Consider the following 27,691-nt stretch of genomic DNA (forward strand, 5'->3'; position numbering starts at 1 on the left):
TTCCCTCTACTTTTCCCTCATTACGCCTTTTTTTACTTGTTTGTTTTTTGTTGTTGTTGTTTTTTTTGCTTGTTTTTAGTTTTAAACAAAACAAAGCCTCACTTTTAGAAATGTTTCCTAAAGCCGTCTCCACTAATTGAGCAGCAGCGCCCTCTGCAGTTAGAGGAGAGAAGTGACAAGAAGTGACAACACATTTTTATGTCATTTTTCAACACACCTTTTCTAAGAGATTACATTCTAATCAATCCAGTACTTTTTGTCCACTTATATATCTTTATTGAACTGCTTTGTTGTATTTTTTGTAACCTTTCAGCATAGCTGAAAGGAGAAACAAGGACTGGCTTTGCTGTTTATAAATGTCTTATAGCAGCGGTCCCCAACCTTTTTTGCGCCACGGACCGGTTTGTGCCCGACAATATTTTCACGGACCGGCCTTTAAGGTGTCGCGGATAAACACAACAAAACAAAACTAGTACCGGTACCGAAAAAAAGAAGATTTATTCACAACACACGTGAAAAGACCCAGGAAAACCGAGTTAACGATAAAAACGATAACAAAATAACGCTGAAAACCGATAAAAACCCTGAAAACAATACATTTCACACCCGAGCCTCAACTCTCGCGGCCCGGTACCAAACGACTCACGGACCGGTACCGGTCCGAGGCCCGGGGGTTGGGGACCGCTGTCTTATAGTATAGAAGATTATGTCTGCTGTGGAGCTGCACAGTGAATCACTGCAAATCATTCTGAATTCCTGTGTGCCCTTCAAATATCATTGCTAGTAGCTTTTTTTAAAAATCCAAACAATTTTATCCAAAAAGCTCAAAATTCATTCAAAATAGATTAAGGGGATAACCCTTTTTTTCTTTTTCAATCTTACATTAGACTCATATGACTTTGGGTGCTTTTTTGCTCATTTTCAGTCTAGCTCTTGTACCTGACCATTCAGTGGCATTTTTTGCTGTGGTTTGTTATTCAAATTGGCCAAAGTCTTCTGCCAGAAAGAGTGCAACAATCCAAGAGTTTCCTTAACTGTCTGTGATAAAGCCCCACAGGCGTGTTATAAGCACTGTTTACATTAAACTTCTTTCCAGCAGTAATTAAATTCCGTGCAGTCATGACAGAAATCATGTGGGTGATAATGTGGTTTCCTAGAAAATGGAGACAAACAATTGACTTTAATTGCAATAACATCAACTTTTGCTGAGATAGTAAACCACTTATCTCAAAATGTCCACAAGGGGCTCTGTAGATCACAAAATGGCATGCACAGCACACGTTTCATACAAGCACAGAAAACTCACAGCAGTTAGAGACCTGGATGGTCTCTTTACACGTTCTTTACATGAGGCTGTCACAGAGTATGGATCACTTAACCAACATTAAAGAAAATAATAGAAATAGAAAAAATAATCTAATGATGAGTGAAGCATGAAGCATTTGCAACATTTGTATCTTCACCTGACAAAAGAATTAGCCGTTACTGTAAAGATTCATGAACACACAACTTAATAACAAGACACTGCTTTACAACGGCTTCGCTGTGTAACACCTTCATTAGGGAGGGAAACTGAGTGTCCCCAGTACACGTCTGCTGACGCACGGATCTTTGGGTCCGCCTGGTTGTTACGCACAGACCTTCCTAGGGACAGGTCAGAGCAAAATACACAATATTATTCCCTTCAAAGTAAATCGTGCCCAGAGAGCAGGCTGCCTTGGCAGAAGTTGGTTCTCTAGTTATTTTATGTTTCTGGTTGGTCTGCTGTTAGTGCTGGTCATTTTGGTGTTTGCATTCTAGACTCTAGATGTTGGTTATTTCTCCTTTTGTTCTTTGCTATTATAGCGAGTTTTCTTTATAGTTTATTCCATGACCTTCGATTTTTCTGCCCTCCAGTGGTTTCCATGTCTGTTAAATGTGCTCCTGTAGGTGTCTTGTTGTTTCCTGCTTTATTTTGGCACTCTGTACTATCTCGTGCCCTGTATTAAGTTTACTTCCCCCTTGTCTTGATCGTTTGATTCTTGTCACCTGTGCCTTGTTTTCCCCAGCTGTGCATTACTTTTATTACTTCATAATTACCTCACGTGTCTATTTAAAGCCTCAGTTTGCCTTAGCACTTTGTCTTGTTGTACTGTTGTCAGCTCATGTGTTTCCTTTGCCATCTGTGATGAATGAGTTCATTTTTTTATGTACTTTGCTTTTTGTTCACCTTAACTTTGACTTTGAATCTGCATTTTGGGTCCACATTAGCCATATTCTAATGTACTGTCTGTGCATGGTTAAAGCTAAGTGTACCATGTGTAGTTTATAGTAAGTTATTTGTTGGTCTTTTTTGTTGTGTAGCCTGTAAAGGTAGCCCAGTGCATAAGACTGACTCTTGTTGTAATAATATTATTAATAACAACTTGTATTTGTATAGCGCCTTTGAAGAAACCCAAGGACGCTTTACAGAAGAACACACTTATAAATGTAAATGTCTTGCTGTGCGCTTTAATTTATAGCATGTTTTCTGTGGTCAGAAAGTGCATTATTGCACTTACTCTTTTGATTTTACTTAATTTTTTTTTAAATAATAGAAAATGTCCCCCTGTTAAATTTTGGTCGGTTGTCCCCTATATGCTGGTAAATATACTCTTTATATGGTGATGTGAGCAACTGCAGCATAAAATGAAAGAATATGTGAATAAATAAATCCATTAATTAAAAAAAAATTGTATTTTGAAAATTAATTTTTTTAATTTATAAAATAGCAGAAAAGATATCCACAAGTAGGCCTACAGATTGATATTTATACAAATATACAGAGAGTTACTCACTTATAATTCAAAATATACTCACATTTATTCTTTTTGCTACTTTCAACCACAACCTCTAAAATTAGTGAATGCGACTGCTCCAATGAGCCCTCTACAATCACAAATTCATGAATTCCTGCGCTGTTGGGAGGAGGGCTTCACATAGAGATCAGCCAATCAGAAAGCAGAAGACTGAGCTGGCTCCATGCTTTCCTGCTAGATTCACAACCACCTAGCACAAAGAGCTAGGGCAAGTTTCTACAAACCTTTGTTTGAGTACATTAGCACCGTTATTAATTAGATGATGGATTTCAATATGGGCATTTGTGACTGGAGAAGGTGCATTTGAGCAGTTGTAGTCACTGATTTAAGAGGCTTTAATTTGTAAAAAATTAAAGCGATGAGTAAAATTGGAGTTTCAAGTCTACAGGTCTACATATATTTGTGTAAATATAAATCTACACGTTTGTGAATATTTTTTCTGCTACTTTAAACCTCAAACGCACGTGTGGAACGTTTTTATGTGTGATATGAGACAGTACATGAGATATCGGCAGCATTTGCAGGTCATGCATGACATTTATATGACCTTTCATTTGGTGTTTAAGCTTTAATGAAAAGCCGACAACACAAAACTAAGTCAAATGCCAGCCGAAAGAGATTTCACAGCAAACGCCACTAGCATACCCTTAGTTTCAACATGACTCTTGATTTTCTTCTTTTTTCTTTTTTTTTTACATGTAAGTTGACATATCAGGCCCAATAAAGCAAGTACCAACCGATACAAAGACATATCTCAATACAGATTAGGCCATTAAAACCAGAACAAAAGGAAAACCCCATGGTACTAAAGTTTAGTCTGTTGTTAGTGTTTTCAATGAATTGAAGTAAATGATAAAAGGCTGCCACATCTGTGAGAACTTACTAGCATTTCCTCTGAGTCTGAATTTTATTTTCTCCATTTTTAAAAAGAACATAACATCCTCATAGCTCCTCATCCTCCAGCCGGATCACGTTGGCTAGAGGATGAGGAGCTTTCCAAGACAGCAAAATTCTACGTCGTGCCAGCAGTGAAGTGACTCTTGATTTCCTGGTAGCTTTGTGTTAGCATGCTCTCTGCACAGATGCTTGCAGAAACCCGATGTCACACCGCCAGTAAAAGCTGGATCCGTAAGTCCTCTGTTCACTGTGTGGCAGCTGTTTTGTGTGAATCTTATTACTTGTAATTTTTATATAGTTTTACCAAAATGTCAGATGACGTAATGACTACATATATCTTTGATCAAATTCCCAAATAAGCAAACATGGGGCTAATGGGACCGATTGTACCTGTGAGCATGGCCCACATACTCCGCGGTACAAAGACGGTAATCACTCACCCCGATCTGTCCTGACCATCTGTCTTGTCAGTCTGGTTCGTTTTTTTCTCCTCCTTGAATCACACCAGAGACACGGGCTTCAGTTCAAATCCTTGCGTTTCCGTTCAGAGACCACATGTTTTATTGCCCTCATTATTTTTGGGTTTTTTCATTTAAACAAAGGATGGATGTTTTTTTTCCCCTCTTTTTTTTTTGTTTTGCCAATTTCTTGTGATTTATTCATGCCTGCGAGCCGCCGAGTACCAGGTGGGATGTGTGACTGTCATAAAACCAATGATATTATCTGACTTAGACCCAAAACGTTTGTTGTGTGGTCCGCCCCTTAATTTTCTCGCGCTTTCCCAGCTGTAAATGTGGTCGATGATGACTAATAATATTCAGCGATGGCAAAGGTTTGGCAATTGAATTTCAGAGCGCCCTCAATTGCGTTGTGATGATGACTCATGGGTGAATGTTGGATGCATGTTTCTGCATTGCTGTAGTGTTTTACTGGCTTTCCTTACAGATTGTTTCATATTAATAGATTTCTCTAAAATTCACATTAGAAGATGAGTTATGAAGACATTTTCTAAATCATGCATCTGTTTAAAGTTCTATCCAACAAAACTGAAATGTCTAGCGTTTAAAAAGGAACATTTCCGGGTTGCAGGGAGTAACTGTTATTTTAAATAACAATAAAATAATTTAGCTAATGTAGCATTCAAATTGTATTTTCACTCCAAATATGATGACTACGACTCACCCTAGCAATTTTGCAATATCTCTTTAAAGATACACCGTTGCCTCCCCCTGCATTAAGATGTCCAAAATGACCGCTTGTCAAGTCACATCAGTCAAAGTTAATTGATCCTTGTCATCCTCTGGCCTTGTGAACCTCCAAGTTGAAGTCAATGGCCATTGTGTTTGAATCATGCCCTCCATTTTAAGCATTACTTGGAATTCAGTTAATATGATTGTGTGACGCATGTCTTGAGGAAGGATGGCAGCTGTGATGTGACGCAAGTAGCATTTTTGTTAATTTTCCATTTAAGAATGGGTCTTGGGTGCTAATAATGGGGTTGTGCTTTTTATTCAGTAATTGAACTTTAGTGGGTCTGAGAGTAAAGAAGGTGAGCCAAGGTTTCCTTATGTATTAGATAGCTTTTATAGCGTTTTGAACCCTGCACTCACCTTCTGTACATAATGCAACAACATGTCACAAAAAAGAGTTTTAGTTTTTTGTAGCTCGAAAATCACAAAGCATACATGCACTTCGGCAGAATATAAATGGGTAAGCAAAGGGAAAGGGAAACAGCAGTAGACATGGCTAAAAGCTTCTAATCAGATAACAAACCCTGAGATACCTCACAGGATAGACATCAGTACTTCTGAGGCAGTTTTCTGTGTATGATTAATAATCATACACAGAAATGTACATTTTATTAAACATATCTGTTTAACTATTTGTTAACACGGATATCTGATCAATCAATTGGCAGCAATGGCAGCAACTAAGTGCATTTATGCAGGTAGACATGATCAAGGTGGTCTTTTGAAGTTCAAACTGAGCATCAGAATCGGGAAGAAGGGCGATTTAAGTGACTTTTAATGTGGCATAGTGTCAAAAAGCTCAGATCAACTCAATTTCTTAAATTTCTAGATTTCTTTAAAAAACAACTTGTGTAATATTTTGGACAGTGTCTGGAGATAAAAGTAGAATAACCAAACACGGGAATAACAAAAAGATGTTAGTATAGCTGTCTTTAGCAGGGTTAACTTTTTTCTTCCATATTTCTCCTTCAATTTCTGGCTTTCCAACATTTTTGACCACTCCATTTCAAATTACCTCAACTACAAAATTCTTTCTTGCATATATTGGCTATCTACAATTCTGAAAGAAATAAAAATAAAAGATTTGAGTAAGAGGCATTCTGGATATCCATTGATATCTTCTCCTCAAGTCATTTCTTGGTGGATTTGCTAGTGCGGTTAGGAACATTATCCTTTACATTAGATCAGATCTTGCTCAGATTTTGGACAATATGATAATGATGTGTGTGTAATATGCGCCCTTCTCTCCCTTCTTCCAGTATGCAGACTGTGATGATTTGTTTGTATGTTTTTCAAGCAGTCCCCTGTATTGTGTACATGCTTGCAGCTTTCGTAAATGTCAGTGAATTTCCCGCTTGGTTTTGCTCTGACTTTGTCACCTTCAGAGCGGTGCGGCTCATTTCTTCTTTTCACTTTGTCTTCACTTCTTTTTCCAGTGACTGTCTCATAATCAGAGTCCGATGCTTGTCCAAGCTCACCAAAATAAAATCTATCAGTTATCCTTTTCAATATTCCCAACAAGAGACATGATGTTTGTCTAGTTTGAATCACATATGTACAATAACAGATCCTGGGCACTAACCCCATTTGTCTGTTACTGGTTCACGGTCATTCTGCGCAAACTGAAAATATAAAGAGATACAGAATATTTTACATAGTCCCTGAAGGTTTTTGATGTAGACTTATATATGACTGGATATAAAACCTCAGGACTTATTTGGCAGCTGAAATTTAAACATAGCTCCTTCTATCAACAAAGTTCAGAAGGTCGGCTGATGATTTTATGGTATTTATGGTATTTTGCTATTTTTTCCATTAAAATATTCAATGGTACCCAAATTTTCAGGCATATTGAGTGGAATAATTTAAAATGGGCATGAATGAAATGCAGACTTTCAGCTTTAATTCAAGGGGTGTAATAAAAGTGCATTGCATGAAGTGTTTAGGAATCATAGCCATTATTATACACAGTCCCATATAAGAATCGTGTGAAATGATAATTATGCACCTTAATGTCAGCATATGTTGTTTCTCATGTGATATTTTGCTCATATAGATGAACTTACATGACTAATGTCAAACTCCTGGCTCAGGAGAAAAGAGAAAAGATGAGCAACGTCCAGTTATTCACAATGCAGCCATGTTGAGGTGTGTGGGGGGGGGTGCTTGCTTGCTTGCTTGCTTGCTTGCTTGCTTGCTTGCTTAAGTAATTTTAAAAATTGTTTATTAGAGAAAAACATCCTCTGTCTCCAATTTACTTCTTGTTTTGTGTCCCAGATAAAACAATCACAAAGGTGACCATCAGAAACTGCGTCACCCTTCACTGGACCCTTCACACCCTTCCTGTAGACCAGGGGTGTCGAAGTTCAGGCCTCGAGGGCCGGTGTCCTGCAGGTTTTAGATAACGCCCTGGGTGAACACACCTGAATCAAATGAGTAGTTCATTACCAGGCCTCTGGAGAACTACAAGACATGTTGAGGAGGTCATTTAGCCATTTGAATCAGCTGTGTTGGATCAAGGACGCATCCAAAACCTGCAGGACACCGGCCCTCGAGGCCTGGAGTTTGACACCTGTGCTGTAGACCATCTGAATGGATATGGATGGATCATTTCCCCTTTGCATTTCTTTTCATAATTACATTCCTGACTCATTCACCACATGTGCTGCTCTTGTTTTCCTTTCCACCTTTGTGTAATTTTAATGAGGCACCCTTAAGTTCACTATTACTCACCAATTAGTGTCAGCAGTCAAGCCGGACAGGAATGGCTAAGTATAGAGTCTGAGATTTATACTCCTTTCGATCCAAAAGGTATGTCGTCTCAAAGCTGCATTTCAACGAACCGAATTTTGTTTCACTCTAGCCAGGTAGCCAATATACATAGAATTCTTAAAATATCACCTCATGTGCAGTTTTACTCATCTCTTTGGAACAATCCAGCTATTCGTATAGGGAAAAAAATTGTGTTTTGGAAATTGTGGCAGTCTCATGGCATAAATGTTATTAGCGACTTATTTAAAGATGGGGAATTTATAGTAAGTAAGTAAACTTTATTTATTAAGCGCTTTTCACAGACAGACAATCACAAAGCGCTGTACACAAATATTAAAATAAACAATAAAATCAATAGACAATGTACACAATATAAAAGATCAAATGTAAATAATGTAAAAAATATAAAATATGTAGATCAACAAAAGGCTTGTTTAAACAGAAAAGTTTTTAACTGTTTTTTTAAAACAATCCACAGAGTCAAGCAAACGTAACTGTAGTGGTAAATTGTTGTCGTGCACTATCAATAAACTCACTCACAGCTATGCTGTCATCAGTGCCTGCACTTGGGTCCACACTATAGAGACCTTGTTCAAACATACAAATTGGAAGGGAAGGAAAATTTCTGGAGATATTTGCAAATTAGACATTGTGAGACATTGAAGTTCAGAAGGGGACATGAAAATCTTGCTCTAAATTTTATAAATATGCCTCAGGAGCACCACACAGCATCATGTTTTTATAGGTTGGTAAATGATAATAGAAGTGGGGAATGTTTGAACATTAAAACTTTGTGGCAGAAAGATTTAAATGCACCAATTCCAAACGAAAAATGGATGGGCATTTTGGCGGAAATGGGATTTATGTTAAGGAGGCGAGGAGCAAATGCATACAATATAAAATTCTGTATAGATATTATCATACTCCAACAAGATTACACCGTATGAAGCTTATGCCTGACGATCTCTGTTGGAAATGTAAAATTGAGGCGGGCACTTTCCTACATTGTTTTTGGGAATGTTCCCTTATAGCTCCTTTTTGGAAGGAAGTCGTCACACTTTTAAAAGGTTGGTCAGGATTAGAAGTGCCCTTAAATCCTGAATTGTGCTTGTTAGGAGACCGTTCTCATATTCCAAGAATTCATAATAATATTTTTACGGTTGTTATGGTTGGACTGGTAACTGCATTGAGGATTATCCTTAGGCACTGGAAGACTACAGTACGTCCTGAACTGAAAGACCGGATTAGAGCAATGGCAGAGACTGCTTCCTATGAGTCCATGCTGAGTAAACTTAAAAATGATACAGAAGACAAAGATGAACATTGGAAATACTTTTGGAGCTATCTGAAGCAAACAGGAAATCATGACCATATTAACATAATCTGAAGGCCTATTAACTGTGACCACCGGTCCAAATGTTACTTTACCGTCAATTTTATTTGCCCATTTCTGTGTTTCTTCTCTTGGAACCGACTGTTAGTTAGTTTCTCTTGTAAGAACAGGGGTGCACACCAGCAGTTTTCTTGTTTTTTGGGGGGGGATTTGTTTTGTTTTGTCTTTTTGTTTTTCTCCCTTTTATACAGGTTTAAGTATATGTTGCAAAATCAATAAAAGACTTAAATGTAAAAAAAAAAGAAAAAAAAAAGAAAAAGATGGGCAACAGAAACGGCCACCCTCATCTACAAAGTACAAGTGCACACTTTTGTCTTCGTAACACTGTTTCAAATTTTGGTGATCCCTTTCAGAGCCCTCCATGGTCAGATGCCTCCATAGATCAGTGAGCTACTACAGCCATACATAACGTCTCTCTGAGGTCTGCTGATCAGGGCTTGTTTGCTGTAGATCTGTCACGATCTGCAAGGCAGATCATCGGGAGGTGAGAGGAGTGTGGACCCAAGTGCAGGCACTGATGACAGCATAGCTGTGAGTGAGTTTATTGATAGTGCACGACAAAAAAACAAACAAAAGCGGAGCACGGTGGGGGACTTAAACTAACAAAAGAACATGAGGAGAGTAGAAAACGTTACAAAAACCTGAACACTGGGAACAAGGAGTCTGAAACATAAACATTGAGGATGATACACGGGATGACACACAGGGCTTAAATACACAGAGGGATAACGAGGGAAATGAGGCACAGGAGGAGAGCACAGCTGGGAGTAATCAAACATGAGCAAGGGGAAGCAAAACCGAAAACATTAACATAGGACACAGACTGTGAAAGTAAAGCAGGAAACATAACACAGAGACAGGAACTTGATAGGGGGACAAGGCTGACAGGGTAAACGGAGCAAACATGGAACACAGAGACGGAAACAAGAAGACTGAGGACTGAAAACACTGAACCAAAAGATTAGAAATGATAAATAATGAATTCAAAGGGCTATATAATAATTCAAAATACAAAACACTGGGTCAGCGACCCAGGACCGTGACAAGATCCAGGTTGAAGACAAAAGGTGACTGTGCTTTTGAGGTTGTGAAAGATGGCATACAAAACCTGAACAGGTGGTTCAAACTACAAAATCTTCTTGTTGTAAAAATTGTTAAAAAAAAAAAAAAAAAAAAAAAGGACACATGAGCAGCCCCACTTTCTTTGTTTTCCTGTCCCTGTGTACTTACCACATGTCTCTGTGTATATATATGTAAATATGAGTGTTTAAAGGATTACATGCCAGAGGTCAAGTGGAGCTGGATCAACATGAGAGCAATACAGACTAAGGAAATGGTGTACAATCAGCTGATGAATGTTGCAGACCGGGGTCGTCACTCCTGATCCAATTTATATTGTTGAGATGGGACCTGTGGTAGGACTTGACCTAAGCAGCTAAAGAAAGGCAGGAGACAGATGCTGTCCAGTGTAGCGAGTGATTTATTCACCATTTTGTGACTAAACAATATTTACAAAAAATAAATAAGAAACTCAACTCCATAGTTAAGTCAGTACAAATAAACATAACTGAACTTAACTCAATGGAAACTGAAGTCAAAATGTACACAGCTACACTGACCTGGTCCTTTTCCCCCAAACACCTGCATTCATCTGATACAATCTCACCCTGGACTATTCCATTAGGTAAGTAAGTCTAACATTTCTATACTCAAATGTATACTGCTACTCTTTCCTAGCAATAAAAACTCTACGGTGTAATCAATATATTACAATATTACAATAATAAATCCATTTCTCTATAAAGACACTATAAAATCAACTTTAATTGCAAAGATTCTCCCCCTTCTTCACCTGGTCTCTTCCTGTGACCTCTGATTAACCAGGAAGCTATAAATACAAGAAGTGAAACTACATCTTCTCCTTTTGTTCCTGGAGGACAGGTAGGTAAGGAGAGTTCAAACTAAACCAACAGTTGAAATCAATACCATGTTAACTTAACAAACTTTGTCGCAATTGATTTAAACCAAGATGTTATGCTGTATAATCTGTAAAAGTGCAAAACATAAACAAACCCGGGATAGTACATGTTTGCCTATTACAGAATACATATGAGATATGGCTAAATCAAAACAAGAATGTTAACTAAGAATATGGACAAATGGTGTTCTCACCCATTTTGTCACAGGACCATTATTCCAGCTATACAACTGATCACCGCTTTTCTGCTGATGACTTGTTGCCAGGATAGAGAACATTTCTCCTGCTTACTGTCAAGCTCTTAAGGAAGACTAACTGATTATGCTTGCATTTATTCATCCTGCTTGATAAGTTAAACACATTTTAATCTGGGAGTTGGTCAATATGTAGCCAACTCCCTCACAAATGCTGTTAAACTGGCTCTGACTTGTTCACACAGAGACTGCCACTCTGTATGTCATCCTGGCTGATTTAGGGATTTATTACTTTTGTTTGATAGAACCATACAGGTGGCTGCATCAGATTTCTCTGTAGCTTTGTAGTAAACTTATGTTCACTTTAGTTATTGTTTAATGAATCTTCTTAATATTAAGTGAAATGTTAAGTTGACTTACAGAATAGACATTAATCTTTGAACTGGTTTTGAATCGGGATCGGTAATGAGCATTTTGGCTCTTACCACCCCAAACTTGTGTAGATTTGTTTCAAAAATGTAACACAGACTCATTGCCTTTATTTTACATGGAGCTATCAAGCTAACTGAGTAGTTACAATCTGTAGTCATCCTGTTTTATGTTTTCTGTTGAGACCTTGAGAAAGGACGTCATGTCTCTGATTAACAAAGCCAGGCTTTCTTTGTATTAGCTGGCTTTGCTAGACCCAGTTCCACTTTAACCCAGCCTCTGTGGTTCACACACTGAGCATGCTCACATAATTTGACTCTTCCTCTGCACAAAATGGATTGATTGAGCACCACCTACTCCAATCAGACATTATCATAGGAGCAGTCAAAAATTATTTAAAAAATATATATTTAACAGTACTTTTGCTGTTCTGCAAAAAAACCCCAGAGTTATGCTGGAGACCCTCGATAACCTTGTGATTTGATGATCACAAACACAAGCTAAAAAAATAAACTCGACACATTGCCTCAGATTCATTGTTACGCTCTCCCACAGCCTAATAAACGTGGAAATTGCAACAGTTTGTCACTCAACGAAAGTGAAATGAATTGCACTGAATGATGGATTTTCTCTAATCTGTGTTCACAGTAATGACAAGACTTGACAGCAGATTAGGAATAATCATAAAATATTTGTTTAGTTAAGGTAAAAAAAAAATATATATATAAAATGTATAATATAAATTCACATAATAAAGACACTAATGAGGTGAAGTGTATTTCTGAGGTCATTCAACAACCAAGGAGCCCTGACGGCAAAAGCTCGGTCGTCTGCTGTCTTTAAGTGTGAGGTGGGAACAGTGTATCTGCCTGAGAATATGAAGCTACGTATTGGTTGGTAAGAGAACAGCAGTTCGAGGAGTTGTTTTCCATTTCCACCCACTTATTAATTTTCTCTTCAGCTCCAGTGATACATCTCCACAAATATCAGGACAGATACACACAATTATTTGGCAAAAATGAGCAGAAAATGAAATTCAAACTAGTTTTTTCTGTGACATATCGAATCTGTCAAACTATGCTTTTTTTTCTTAACCTATTCATCATCACTGAGGTCACGCCGCTTTCCTGTTCATCTTTGACACCCGCACTTTTTGAGAATAAAGGCCTTTTTAGACGAGAATGTCACTCAGTCGTGCTCTGCAGCGATTGTTATGCAGCGCACGTGTTTGTGTGTGTGCAGATGTGAGACTGTGTCACATGAGGAACGGCAGACAAAAGAGTCGTGTGGCTGAGGTTCATCAGCGCGGACGCAGGGTTTGTGACACTGGACTGGCCGTCTCTTTTTCCCTTTCACCCTCTGTCTGTCTCACACCTTTCATATCTGCAGCTTATGGTGAAAACAAAGACTAACCCAAACAGGATTTTTTTTTAGGCCAGTGCAGATATCGGAATTTAAATGTTTTATAATAATAAAATATTCTGTTATAAGGTACAATGAAGCTACTGTAAAGGCAGTGTCCATACTTTGACTTTAAAGGCCTGCTATGCCTGATGACGTCAGCTACGTTCTTTCTTCTACGTTTGTGTGTGGCAGTGAAGTTTTAAAATATTATCGCTCCTAGTTTATAGCGGTCACAGTGGGCGTCACTGCAGGGTGAGATTGTAACACCTCACAGATGTCAGATGATCTGACACACACAGACACACACACACACAGACCAGGATCACACACACACCTGCAAAGTGTGAACCTTACTGAGCCGAATCTTCACAACATTTTTATTGAATTAATCACACTTTGATGTCAAATACTAACCTTTACCAGAGCAGGTCAGTATATGACATTTTTTAAGTGTTAGACAAAGCAGTCGCATAAAGTTTAGGTTACAGTCTTGCTAAAAGAAAGGCACAAGTCATCTACAGGTGGCACCAAGCCCGCATTTAAATGGCTTTTAACATTTTTGTTTTGCAGTATTTAGATGTTGTTGTTTTTCCATTTCATTTAAGTACTTTTCTGTCTTGTGCTCTTATTTATCTTTTTATCGCTTGCTGAGAGTTAATTATTGTCTTCTCGTTATCACTGTTTTTCTTTAGGGCCATTAAAAGAAAAACCTATTTTTCCAATGAGCTTCCTGCTTGGACTCCAGGTTGACAGCACCTAGGGAACATTTGTCTAAAGAATGACAAATAAGGCTACAAAACAAACAGAGACTCTCTCATCTCAGATTGTCACTTCCAGTAGTGCTTGTCCTCCACCTGCTTCCTTCTTTTCATTCTTGCCTCTTCTTTTCTTCTTTTTTTTGCATCAGTTTTAATTTCCATGCATGCTTAAAATCTGCAAACTGAGGAAATTAAGAACATTTAGGACATTTCTGTGCACTAAAAATAGCTTACTATTCATCTATAAGAATGCTGAATGAGTTACTCAAAGATTTACTCTTACCTGTAATAAATAAGCTTTTCTCATATGTTTTATTCACATCAGTGTTTGCAACCAGGTTAAATCACATTTCCATAATAGAAATGGTAAATGTAATCTCTAGCTGATAGTACTGAATGACATGGTGCACATGCACTCTTAACCAGAAAAAACAAATATAATCAGATTTAAATTAAAGATGAGCCCAACTAAAATCAAACATTGCCTCGACACCACTGTTTGTGATGATTTAGAGATCTAACCCGTTAATTAACATTAAGTAAGAAAAAGAAAGAAAAAATAAAAATCAATGAAGACAGTAATTACAACCCATTAAATTTGTTTTTTATGATATTTTTAAGGAAGGCAGAAAAAGAAACAGTAGCATAAAGTGGAAGTTAAGAAAAATCTAAGCTTTAAATTCAATATCTATCATTTTTATCTTGTTTATTTTAACTTGTCCTGTTTTCTGTATTGTATACAAATAAAGTAAAAAAAAATGTAAAAGCTGTGAATTCAGTAAAAGATATTTAAAGGACTTCAGTATCTTAGTTTCTCTCTTGCGGCAAAGGTACCCCCTGAATGCAATGCTGCAAAGTCAATAACCTACCTCGTTTTGTTTTGTTTTTTAATTATGTTAGTATCAGCCTAAAGCACTTACAATCTTACAAGACACCAAATGTTTTCAGTGCTTTTATAAAGTTTCCGACAATAATCACTGCCTATGTTAAACATTTGTCTTCTGTAATAATGTGTGAGTAATGAGTGCATACTCAAACTTGATATTACTGCACAAGAGAAATAACTCCACGTACGTCATCGTCATCAATCTGAAAGACGATGACGCGTGTGAGAGGAAGGGAGGCAGGTTGTTGAGTGAACTAGTGTCTAGGGCTATATAAGGTCCACTCCCAAAGAGGGAAGAAGAAAAGAACACAAAGCAGACTGATAGAAGCAGCTTTCCCAGTTTGAGAGTCTGCGAGAGCATTTTCCTGACAGAGAAACAAGGAAGCGAGCGGGACCTGCAGCACACCTCAGACCTGAGCCCAGCTGACTCCCACCTGTGCACCTCAAACCAGGCAGTTTAATTTCAGGACAGGTGAGCAATGCACTGGAGACTGACTCTCGCCGTGGCTGTGGTGTGTGTCGGCAGCCTGTGCAGCTGTGAGAACGCTGATGTGATGAACAGACTGATCGTACCGAGGGACTATGGGGTGAAACTGTGTGGGAGAGAGTTCATCAGAGCGGTCATCTTCACCTGCGGTGGCTCCCGGTGGAGACGGTCCACGGAGGGGGACTTGGGTGAGTTAATGCTGCTATACTTTCACTAACTGTTTAATTTGTGTGCACTAATTAGACATACAGATGTATTTAAAAAAAAAAAAAAAAAAAAAATTAAACTACAGTGAATAGTAGAGAGATAAACTGTGAAGAGTGTGACAAACTGATTTATCATTAAGACTAAAGATGCTCCACAGGTGGAGGACTGTGAAAGACTTCCTGTTAAATTTTGACCTATGGCACTTTGGAATGAGTTCAGGCTGTTTTTATTAGTTGATGATCCCTGGCACATGTATAGCACGACAGTTCAGCACCACAGTCAGCTCCTTTTAGTGACTACTTTCCATTATTCTCCTATTTTCTTTGTCTTTTCTGGCCTACAGTACACTTTCCCGCGTTTGAGGTCGTTGATCATTTTTTTTGTGTCTCTAGATCTGTTCCAGTGGAGTTCCCTCCCTGATGTTAAAGTGGAGGAGAGCCAGCACACCTGGCAACGTGGTGCAGACCTCGCAGAAAACCACTCTCCTCTTCACACTGCTTCCTCTTACTCCCTGGCAGACCTCCTGGCTCTTTACGGGTCCACAGGTGACAGACAGCAGCAGCAGCCGCTGAGTCTCCCGGCCCCTCTGGGGGACTCCCAGATGTCTGCAGCTGCAGGTGAGCAAGACGGGACCCCGGGTGCAGCTGACTGGATCCTACCAAGCAAGAAGAAGAGGAACTTTTCACTTGGCGTGGCAGGGATGTGCTGTAACCAGGGCTGCACCAAGAATGATATCGGACGCTTGTGCTGAGGCAGGAAGCAGGGTGGGTGGGCGATGGCACGGGGCTCGTTCATGGAGCCATTATGATGAGCAGTAATGGACAGTGTACAGAAAACGTCTGGTGTTGATTAAGCTGTTCCCACTCATGCTGTATTGTACAAGAAAAACATTCCCCCAGCTTCACGTCTTCTTCATTCTCCTCTCTCCTTTGATATTTTGTTTAACCCATCTGTACGTATATGTCGTTATCTTTGTCAATAAATTTTAAATACTGTAATATATGACATATTGAACAGCATCAGATTTTTTCTGTCTATATTTTGGCCTGTCGACTCTCAGACCACATTCATGAAATGCATTCATACTAACACTGGACAGTATTGTACATTAATGTCATTTAGGCTGCCGTGAACTTATTGCTGGCCTTGTTCACAGCATTAAACCACCCTGATGATTTTCTCTAAACAGCCCGAGGATAATACTCCACAGGAGCAGGGTTTTTGTCCTTTTAACACTGTTGCACCCACCTAAACCCATTCAGCCTCAATAAAATAAACATAAAAATATCTCAAATCTTGCTGGCAATCATGGAGTTTACACATTAATTTCACATTAAAAAACGCTCTTAGATGGAGCTATGGCTGCTGTATGACTTGTCTACTAAAAAAGCACAAACACCTTACATATATAAACTTCACATCTTCGGATATTTACATGTAAACCAGCAGAGCATAGTTTAAATGGCAGCCTGTCTGAAACAAACTACAATTAAAAACAAATAAGGAAAAAGAAACATCAGTTGAATTTTTTTGAACTTTTTATGAAAATCTTTGGATACAAAATGATACAAACTTCACAGAAGAATCATATTTGATATACATACATCACAACAATACTGGTATGGAAAAAGATGACTCCCAAACGTTTTGCAATTTAAAAAAAAAAACAGAATAAACTGACAATCGTCAAGTATCATGAAAGAAATATTCAGGGGGCCTATAAGGAGGTTAAAACACAGGAGAACACACACACATTTAAAGTGTACACTGTCTCATTGCTAATAATACATTTATTTGAGTTTCACACCAGAAAACGACTTGAAAAGAGAGCATTTGGGATTAGAAACGAAGAGAAAACAGTCTGTCTTCCACAAACATTGACCGACAATCTTAAACCTAATACGAAATCATGTAACACACAAGCTGGATCTTTAAATAGATGTCAAAGTATAAAACGAAGACGTGACCACAAAATCGAATCAGTTTTTCTATTAAAAGGCATGACTGGCAACGAGTCTCCTGCAGAAAATAAAGGCACTTCCCATCATTACTTTCCCTCCAGGTGCAAAAAAAATCAACTTTACATCACTTTACATATCTACAAACTGCACAAGCTTAAAACTTCATACTGTATTATTAAAATACACCAGTTTAATAATAAAGGTTTCACAAAGTAATGGCTGCTTTTCACTGAAACAAAAATTACACTGAGTTTATGATAGTTTGGGGTTTTTTCCCAATGCCTTGTGAAATTTTAACTGTGACCTCAATGAAATAGCATAACCTGCCCCTTATAAACAAGGAGTCGGCTCATTCCTTCAGTCGCCTCACAGGTTCTCAGCACAGACACATTCAAAACTGTCACTTCCACCGTAGAAGCAGAAATCTCGTAAAGATCGCAATGGCGGATCTCCTCCTTACAGACATGGATAAAAACCCTAAAAAAAAAATCTACATGGGCATCGGCAGGAAGAAATCTGCTCATTCAAGTAGAGCTGCTCATGAGCACGTGCACAGCGGTTCAGCTCTGGCGATTTAGGCTCAGTGATGTGAAGAATACAGAGCCTTTGTTCCCTCATAGTCTCTTTTCTTATGCCAAAAAAGCTTTCTGCTTATTTTACAGCTTTAAAGGTACACAGTAACTGCTGCTTGTTGGTGCTTGTTCTTTTCACATTCTTGGAAAAAACACTGACTTTCACACTGAAACTTTTATCGCCTCTCTCCAGTCAATCACTGTTTTAATTTCAGCGTTTAAAACGCAACACGTGCAAACACATCAAAGAAAACAATTCGTCCCAGGGTGAAATCTTCCCGAAAGCACCAGAAGTGTAGTGTACTCGTTCATCAGTTCATGTGAATACTTCATGTGACCATAGAAAGAAGATTAACATCACTTCAACTCCAAACTGCAGTAAATCAGACACTTTGTTGTTCTGCTCAGGTCAGAGAGGACTGACTCACGCGACTCAACGCCTAAAGGTCGAAGGTTCACGGATCGATGCTCCTCATCTATCCTCGCTGTCTCGTACAGTCTCCACACTAAGGATTAATGTCTTGAAAGTAGGCCGCAGTTTAGGGTCATTGCTCCAGCACTCCATCATAATCTTGTGAATCTGTGGAGGCATCAGGACAGCATTATTTACACAGTTCTAAGAAAACAAAAGAGATGAAGTGTTACTAATGAAGTCTTCTGTAGGAACCCAGCAGTTTTAGGGGTGAGCTATGGAGGATAAAAGCTCCAACCAAGTACCAGCAATGTGTATCTAATAAAATGGCTGTTGAACACAAGCTAAACTGTGTGTGCATCTAACTCAAAGCTTCATTTTACACGGTCATCTGGCTTAGTTCACTGTTGTTGAGATATGATTTTCATCTTAGCTGATCTTAATCCTCTCAGGGTCTCCAGGCCACTGAGGACTATGTTTAATACGTTCTTTACTCCACATGAATTTCTTATGTGAGACTCACGTTGTTAAACTTAATAAGCAAGTTATATCTGTGTTGGCTTTGAACCACAAGACATTTTATCAAAACAATGAGCAGCTTATGGTGAGGCTGAAGAAAGTAACAGACCTGTGTAGGACACATATCAGGTGCAGGCAGCCTATAGCCATTTCTTAGGAGGTCAATCAAATGGTAGACAATCATCTGGCCCTGCTTTTCATTGCCCATTTTATTCATAAAGACCTAAAACAGAAGAAAATTCATTGTGTTTGGTTAAGAAAAAGCAGTATGCTTCAAAAAAAATGAAAAAAAAATGAAGTGGTTCCTGTTTTTGAGTACATCGCACAGAGAGGAGTGCTCAATCAACTGATTCTTTAACCCACGCTGCAGCCTAATTATAGTGAGGGTTGTTTTCCAAATCAACTGAGCAATTGAGACAAGTGACCAAGAAATTAAAAGTAAAATGAGGGAAACACTTAGCAGAACTAGAAAAAAAAACACAGTACCACTGGTGGGCTGCAGTTCTTGTCGCTGTAAGTGAAGAGTTCATAGAGGACGACCCCAAAACTCCAAACGTCTGAAGCCACAGAGAATTTGCTCTCTGTCAGCGACTCAGGAGCATACCTGCAAGACACCACCGCACATTCAAGACTCAAGCATATATATAACGCAACCCATACACAGATTGCATATAAAAGACGGACGTTATACCACATTTAAAGCCTCAACTCGATGTTGCTAGAAACAGAAACCGAGGACACTGCAGGCTCAAATCAAAATCTCAAACCAATCAAAAAGTAGCCAAACCATAGAGATTCTCTGATCTTGTCTTTTACTCCAGTTAATTTCCAAAGTCAATATCACAATATGATGTTAAACTTTAAATAAAGACCATTAAACCACGAGGAACATGTTTATTGAGGTCATACAGGAGGAGCAGTAGCGTTGTTTTCTCATAGAGTTCTATACAATCAGACTTGGTTCTGTGTCGCCCCCAGCTGGTCGTTATCAGGAAAAAAACTATGTTCAATTAAGGCAGATCGGAAAGTCACATCTATGTTTTATGTACATTCCACTAAAAACATTTTTTAAAAATACAGCTGTCTATTAAACGCAATCAAACAGAGCTGAAGGTCTGACCGAAGACCATCGAAAGTGGATGCATAAAAACGAGTTCTAATCTTTGCCTCCACGTGGATCATGATTTTACTTAATTGCAAATTTTTAAAGCTCACAACTGTTAGAGTATTTAAAGAAAGGAAGTAACAGCTAGTAAAAGCAAAAGATATTAAGATAGGATTAAGCATGGTCCTCACCAGAAGATGGGGCTTTCCCCAGGCTCTCTGACAGTGTAGTAGTCTTTGTCCTGAGGAAGCACCTTGGTCAGACCAAAGTCACCGATCTTAACCCTCATCTCGCTCTCCACCAGAATGTTTCTTGTGGCCAGGTCTCTGTGAATGTAACGCTTAGTGCCAAGGTAGTCCATTCCCTGGAAGGAATTCATGTGTTACACCAAATGCATACATTTTGCAGCAGCTCCGAGAAGAACTGTGAAGGAGTGTTTTGCAAGCATCTCTGTATAGCACTGTGTTACCTTGCAAATCTGTGACGCGTAGTGCAACAGTTTCTTGGAATCAAATCTGTCCTTGTGTTTGATGAGATAATCTCTCAAGCTGCCATAGGGGAGATATTCCATGATCAACCGTAGGTTTCTTCGTCCTGCAGAGAAAAGGGAGTTGAGTTCGCTACTAGAGAAAGAGAATACGATGTGAGCGGTGGAGTGGAGGCCTCGCCTAAAGTGGGTTTTCTGAGCTAATTCAGATTTATTTGTTTCATTGGGCATAGTCACTGATGCCCCAGGCAGCAAATGTGTGGAAAACAGCATAATGCATTAGAAAATGTGCAGGGGTGGGAATATTAAATCAAGGAACAAGCAGCTCACGGAAGTTTGCATTAAATAAAAGAGAAAAAAAAGAAAAAACTGAATCTCTCGTCTTGACATTATTAAGGAAAATTACAGCACAACATAAATATACAAAAGAAACAATATTTTATACCAAAACAGCAACATTTACTAACTTTAATTATAAGCTGAAATAGAACCAACAGCGTTTAATTTTTTTATTGTAATCCAGGTTATCCAAGTCATAGGAGATGACGAGCAATGCAAGTGCACGTGCACAGTAATGTGAAAAAGCACACTGCTGATTTCTCTAAGTTTTTGTCTACAATATTTGTCACACTTACTGTTTCAGATGATCAAACACATTTTAATATTACACAACGATAACCTGAGTAAAGACAAAAAGCAGCTTTTAAATGATGATTTCATTGATTATGGGAGAAAAGCTATCCAACAGTACCAGGTCCTGTGTGGAAATATTTATTAATGAATTAAATAACCACATTTTTTGGAAAGCTGAATTTCATGCTGAGAAGATGAATTGAGGTTGGCTGAAAGAGCTCAAAAAGCAACACGTCCCTTAAAAACAGCTACGAAACAAAGTCACTGACGTCCATCGATGGTGAAAAGGATCAGTGGTGGACCTCGCCAGGACTGCCCAGCTTATCAAACTACTCCACGAGTGCACGGTTATCTTTGTCTAATATTTACATTTGTTGGATGATCTGAAACATTTAAGCGTGACGAATAAAATCTAAGCAATCAGGAAGTGGTCGCTTAATGTTTCATAACACCATAGCCAACAAACAATGTGCTCATACCTGCACTGTAACACACTCCCTTGTATTTGACAATGTTTTCATGCTGAAGTGATTTAAGGATCTCAATTTCCCGCTCAAAGTCCCTGAGGTGCTCAGCTGTACTGTGCTGGAGTTTCTTCACAGCCACCACCTCCCCTGTGCTGTCCTGCAGCGGGTCGTACCGGCACATCTCCACGCTGCCAAAGTTCCCCTGAAGTGTGGGATCAAACGGACAAGAAACACGCATTTTAAAAGAGAAACGCTATAATTTACATCTATAATAAATAATTAGCACATTATAGTATTTTTGGATCTTCTCCAATGGAAACAAGAAGGTGATGAGCCGGGGGGGGAGGAAATAATAACAAATAACTCACTATAAAAAAAGCTGTTTATAAATGGCTTTGTTTATGTACATAACAAATATACATTTATAATGACATGAGAAGGGAGTCCAACTTTAAAAATAAGTGATGTGTGCATAGAGCATGTCTCACTTTGCCCAGCTGCTTGAGAAAAATGAGGTGCCGCTCCTCGAACTGTGACGGATCTTGGTTCTCGGAGGCCCACGGGAAGCCGAAGCCTCGTGCTCTGTTGGGCACCATGTCGCTCTCCACCAGCAGCTCATAGTCTGCAACAAACGGCCGTGTCACTTTCAACAACATCTGGGTGAAATAACGAGCGTGCTCAAGTGATGCATGGTGATCTTTCTCTGACACACGACTCCATTCATGTTCCTACCTGGTGTGAAGAGACTGTTGAGATCTCGGATTATTGTTCTGAAGGAGGGCCGGTGTAAAGGCTCATAGTCCATACAGCTGTTTATCAGGTTGGCCAGCTCTGTCCATTTAGGAGCCGGCAGCTGGTGTCTGTCCTCATAGAACAAGTTTTTCTACAGAACAGGAAAGAACAAAATTAAGGACCTGATTGTTCTTGGCTTGGAAAAGAAGACATGTTTTTAAAAGTTTAACATTAACATTTTAAACCTGTCTTTTCACAACAGAAATTAGTGAATTTCACATGTTCAGGAATATAAAATAACAGACTGACCAGCCTCACATCTGTACAGTTAATTAGATCAAATCTAAGCCCCTCTAATGAACCTCATTATGTCTCAAAACCAAAGTGCTTAAATATTTTACAAAATGTATCAATGCATCTTTTGTTTTTTTTGGACCTTTGAGCAGTCCAGTGTGCTGAGAGGTTTGTCTCCACCGCTGCAGATCTCCCAAAGCGTGGTCCCGAAGCTCCACTTGTCTGTAGCTAAACTCAGGTTTTGAGGGTTTTCAATGCACTCAGGAGGCACCCATGGGATACGCTCCACTAGCACTGCAGGTCAGACATGTAAAGAGATGCAGGAATATAATAAATGTTGGAAATGCAGAGCAAAGATGGAGAAAAGGGAAGCAAAAGGTGACTAAATTATGTCCTCGTAGGTATCTCTGACAATCACACCAAGGAAAAACCATGCAGTGAGCATCATTCCCACATCACACAGGTGTGAGGTGCAAGCCTCGGGACCACGATGTCGGCGTTCTCACCTTCTCTGGGCAGCACAGTGATGCTGATACCGGGGTCACTGAGCTTGATGAAAGGAAGACTGCCTGTTTTCCGATCCTCCTCTCGAATCAGAAGGACATTCTTAGCACAAACATTCCCATGAATGACGTTTTTATCCTCCTGTGTTCAGTTACAATAGGGACAACATAAATATCAATGCAGCATTAGGAAAGTCCCAATGAAAGGTTTATTTCCATGTTGGTTTCTTTTTTCCCTTCATTTCAAAATGTGTAAATGTGTCCATAATCTTCTAATTTAAAAAAAAAAATCTGTATGGGTCACACAGCATTAAGTTGCTAAGTCTTACCAGATAGTGCATAGCCCAGGAGAGCTGCTTGGCCACTTCCAGTTTCCAGGTGATGTTAACACAGCTTTTGTTCTTCTTCAGGTAGGTGTCCAGTGAACCAAATTTACCATACTCCTGCACCATCATGTCTGACCGGGAGATTGAGATTAGATCGTGTCACTTACTCATCTGTTTATGAAGAAACTCTTTTCAACAAATAAAGCACTAAATAAAGCAGTTTGTGCTTCACTGAAGATTGTGTTGAGTAGTAACGCACACGTGCTTACCCAGAGGTCTTCCCCTGTTACCATGTAAAATTCTCTGAGATTACCTCTTGTAGTGATTTCGAGGTGTTTATCTATATTTCATAAAACTGAACGGACACTTAAACACTTCCCTCAGCCCACATGCACACACTTGACTTTTTGCATCCATTACATGTAAAAGAAGAAAGACTTTGACAACAGCTCCCAGATACACTACTTCACGTGTGAGCTGCTTTAAAGACTACAGTAGCCCTTTAGTGACCTGTTGATCCGAAGGGCTTAATCCAGTCTGAACGAAGGGTCGGGGACACAGAGCTGCTCGGTAGGTCAGAAACCTTCTGCCCTCTCTGTTTGATCATCTCAGCTGCCCACAGGAACACAGTTTGACATCATTTGGTGCTCGTTTAATGTGTGAACGGTCTCTTTTTCTATTTTGGGAGCCTATTCCTCGTGGACCTACCACATGACTGGTATAATTAGTGTGTTGCTGCTCATTTCGTCTACATCTTAAATATCTTAAACCATCCAGTAAAGGTTGTGCTTGTGTTGTACGCTTACTTTCATCTCCACAAACACACACGCCATAAGTGAGAAGTAAGTGTTTGTGAGAGAGCTGGCTCATTATGCTTGCGGCTTCAAAAAATGACTGCAAGGAAAAAAATGAGAGAAGAGAATTTAAATTTGAGTCCATGAACCTGATTAATCAACAAGATTAACAGTCACATAAATTCTTCCTTAAGAAGCTAACCTCTGAATAGCTGCGATGCGCCTTGTCCAGAATCTTGACAACAACGTCCATCTGATGGATCTCCCCATAGTCTCCAAGCTCCTTCCTCACACCGCAAAAGATCTTGGTGAACGTTCCTTGACCCAGACTCTCTTTCTGAAACACAGTTTTATTGGTTTATTGAAAAAACCACATTGTTTGGTTGACTCTAAACAGTTCCCTAGGCAATGTCCTCTCCTCATAAACTCCTCAAAATATATTAGCTTGAATAGCAAGCGTCATACAGTCATGCAGCCAAAACAGCCTATACACCGAAATGCAGGTTTTTTTATTTAGAGCAGTATTCTCAAAACTACAGTTTCTCATCCGAAGTAAGACGCATGAAACAAAAAAGATGACAAACTTTGACTTTTAACATCCATCAGAGCCAATCCCTTTAGCGTTTCTTAATGAAAACTCAAAGTTGCCACCGACGTTTATCCAAATCTTTACTCCTGCCTTCTTTTATTCGTAGTTAAAGCTGGGATCTTCTGGATTCTCTGAAGTGAAGAGTAACGAACAATACCATTAAATTTTCAAGCCTCCACACATGCATCCTGGGAACTAAATGAAATATTATGTTCGCCTGGCTGAGCTGTGACCCAGGCAGCTAAACGTTATCGACCACCTGGATCCGATTTACTGAAGATCAGATATATTGGCACTATCATCACGCCTTATCATTTCCAGGCAAATTGTCAGAACATAATATTTTTCTTCTGTAATAAATGATAGAGTAATCTTTTGGGGTTTCAAGCGGTCTTGTAATAAAGCTCTTAACTAACTTAATAAAAAACATCAAGTGCAAATCAGAAAGTTAAAAAAATACACTCAATTTATACAGCCCTAAAAACTAAGCACACTGCTTAGTTTCATAGGAAATAAGAGGTTAGCAGTCAGGTGCTGCTAATCAAGTGCACTGCCCAGCAAGTGTGACCACTTCAGTGAAACCAGGTCTGGCAAAAACCAGACACAGCACATCAGCACAAACACAAGCACAGTACTGCAGGAGGATGATTTGGACTTTTTTGCAAGTGTTTGGGATCCATAGAACCTTTTGTATATCAGAGAGTCGTCTATCTGACAGTTAAAGCTTGGCTAAATAAACAGCCTGTAGTTGTGAGGTTTTCCTATGATAGTTCTGTCCAACAAAACTTTAAATGCTCAAATAAAATAAAAACAGCGACAGCTATTGATGTCGAGCTACAGCAGACGGAGTCTTTTTGTTAACTGTATGAAGCATCCTGGCTGATCCCACAACAGTTCTCTTACCTCTGGTACTCTCACTCAAGTTTACATTCACAAAGGCTCCAGCCTTTAAAATACGAGCTGTTCAGAAGTCTTAAATCTAAATTATATCTCTTTAGGACAAAGAAAAGAGGCCTTTCAACACTGTTTGGTATTTCCAGTGTGTTTGAGAAACAGCATTTGCAATCCTGGCGTTTTCATGTCAAAGGAGAGGCTGAAGTCAGGAGCCAGAGAAGGTTTACTTACGATGATGAGATCCTCCTTTCGAATCTTGTGAAAGACCATCTGGCTGATGTTTTGGTTGTGGAGCGTGGGAGATGTGGGCATCTCGGCCCCTTGATTGTTTCTACACACCAGCAGGTTGGACTTATCTGAAGAAAGGTAAAGATTAACAAGGTTTTAGTGAATCAACGACAGGTTCACACTACACCTGACTAAAACTAGACAATGACAAAAGGAAACTGATGACTCACACTGTTAAATATTGAATTTGATCAGCAATTATAAACCTGGATTATTACATTCAGAATTTTTATCATGGATATGAAACTTTATGTTGTGTATTTTTATATTTTTCACCATAAACCATAAATCAGAGTTTTGGTACCCAGAAACTCGGATTAGTTTACTGAATCATTCGTTTCATTTCTAACTTCTCCACACATGTTTTTTGTTTGTTTTTTTTACGAGGCAATAAAAAATGATTTTTGTTCCAATAAAAATATCATTAATTCTTTTCCCATATGCATGCAAAGCTAAATCATTATTGATACCATACTATCAGTACCCATTTCTTCATAACATCAACACATTACCTTTGTATGATCTGCTCTTTGGCTTATAGTCTAATTACATGCACTCTATCAATAAACACATATCAGCATGCGGTTTTCATTTTCTTAAGATGTTTTTAAAGCATCTAATAAAAGCAGAAGCTTTAAGATGATAAATTGACTGCAGCAGGGATACAAAGGATATCACACATAAACAGTTACAAAATAACAGTAAACAATAAACTGTTACAAAATTAAAATAACAGTGACTAACATAGGATTCATCGGTGCCACTGAAACAGGATTTACAAGTTTGAGGATACTGGAAAAACACATTTTACTTGCTGATTTTATCAGTGTCATCTAATGTTTTACAGCTAAACAACGCGTGCTGCTCACTGTTTTCATAGCTTCATAGTTAAATGTTAAAATGCTTTTTTTAAAAACTCAAAGCATGTGGAAATGCATTTTACTGTGCCTTCAATTCTGAAATGAGAAAATAGCTTGTATTTCACGTTTTCATTTTCGTTTTCATCACATACATGTTCTGGATGTGAACACTGACCTTTGTGGCTGGGCGGGCAGCACCTGATCAGCTGAAATGTGTACCCATCAGTGCGGAGCGCCTCCTTCTGATAGCAATTCAGAAGTTCCCTGAGTGAACCAAAGCTCCTCTTGGCTCCACTTAGAATGTACTCTCCTGACTCGGTCTTTGTGATCTGACAGTGCTTATAGTCCACCATCGTTTCATACTGAAAATCAAAAGAAAAGTTACCACAGCTGAGTTGTGCTGAATGTTACAAAGGACGCTCCTTGTGTCCCTTCCTTACTGCTGTTTCAGTCAGCCATACATGGTCTGAAAACTGGTCATTTTTACTTGTCTTAATCCTCCCTCAGTCAAACAAACTTGAAACATCACATTTTTGAAATAGCCTAACTTAGACTTAAAGTCAAACAGAGAACAAACATCCAGTAAGTCACAGTATGGTGACCTGCTGGGAGATATAGACCGTCTGCAGCAAGTAGATACCAAACCTTATTGCTCCCTCTAGTGGCTGAAAATGTGATCAAAATCACGTGCAGACAGGTGTGCACTGCTTCTCCGGTTTTTGGAAACCAGTGGACATGGTTTACTTTCAGAAACAGCTGTGCA

The 27,691-nt window shown here is 38.9% G+C and overlaps 2 protein-coding genes across 3 annotated transcripts in view; one reads left to right on the forward strand and one right to left on the reverse strand.

Annotated features, from left to right (window-relative positions):
- Positions 1 to 15,032: 15,032 nt before the first annotated feature.
- rln1 (relaxin 1) lies at positions 15,033 to 16,475 on the forward strand. The gene is made up of 2 exons (XM_031729550.2): positions 15,033 to 15,473; positions 15,885 to 16,475. Exons 1-2 carry the CDS (start codon positions 15,278 to 15,280, stop codon positions 16,241 to 16,243), a joined length of 555 nt encoding a protein of 184 aa, XP_031585410.1. The 5' UTR covers positions 15,033 to 15,277; the 3' UTR covers positions 16,244 to 16,475.
- Positions 16,476 to 17,012: 537 nt separating this feature from the next.
- Positions 17,013 to 27,691, reverse strand: part of LOC116312194 (tyrosine-protein kinase JAK2-like) — a 38,166-nt gene continuing 27,487 nt past the window's right edge. For both annotated transcript variants that reach the window (XM_031729549.2, XM_039615537.1), the window contains 15 exons: positions 27,104 to 27,290; positions 26,012 to 26,136; positions 24,500 to 24,634; positions 24,310 to 24,397; positions 23,507 to 23,634; positions 23,181 to 23,319; positions 22,817 to 22,968; positions 22,381 to 22,531; positions 22,137 to 22,270; positions 21,661 to 21,850; positions 20,531 to 20,655; positions 20,253 to 20,425; positions 19,443 to 19,560; positions 19,066 to 19,179; positions 17,013 to 18,605 (listed from right to left, as the gene is read on the reverse strand). In XM_031729549.2, coding sequence (XP_031585409.1) covers positions 18,498 to 18,605; positions 19,066 to 19,179; positions 19,443 to 19,560; positions 20,253 to 20,425; positions 20,531 to 20,655; positions 21,661 to 21,850; positions 22,137 to 22,270; positions 22,381 to 22,531; positions 22,817 to 22,968; positions 23,181 to 23,319; positions 23,507 to 23,634; positions 24,310 to 24,397; positions 24,500 to 24,634; positions 26,012 to 26,136; positions 27,104 to 27,290 — 2,067 coding nt within the window. In that variant the 3' untranslated portion in view covers positions 17,013 to 18,497. The remainder of the gene's footprint in view (positions 18,606 to 19,065; positions 19,180 to 19,442; positions 19,561 to 20,252; positions 20,426 to 20,530; positions 20,656 to 21,660; positions 21,851 to 22,136; positions 22,271 to 22,380; positions 22,532 to 22,816; positions 22,969 to 23,180; positions 23,320 to 23,506; positions 23,635 to 24,309; positions 24,398 to 24,499; positions 24,635 to 26,011; positions 26,137 to 27,103; positions 27,291 to 27,691) is intronic.

The sequence above is a fragment of the Oreochromis aureus genome, linkage group 7 (genome assembly GCF_013358895.1).
Source record: "Oreochromis aureus strain Israel breed Guangdong linkage group 7, ZZ_aureus, whole genome shotgun sequence".
NCBI classification, from domain to species: Eukaryota; Metazoa; Chordata; class Actinopteri; order Cichliformes; family Cichlidae; genus Oreochromis; species Oreochromis aureus.

What these genes read in the sequence shown, in the direction of transcription:
- rln1 (XM_031729550.2), top strand. Translation starts at nt 15,278, where the DNA reads ATGCACTGGAGACTGACTCTCGCCGTGGCTGTGGTGTGTGTCGGCAGC. An exon ending in GTCCACGGAGGGGGACTTGG is followed by an intron (nt 15,474 to 15,884) that starts GTGAGTTAATGC and finishes TTGTGTCTCTAG; the next exon opens with ATCTGTTCCAGTGGAGTTCC.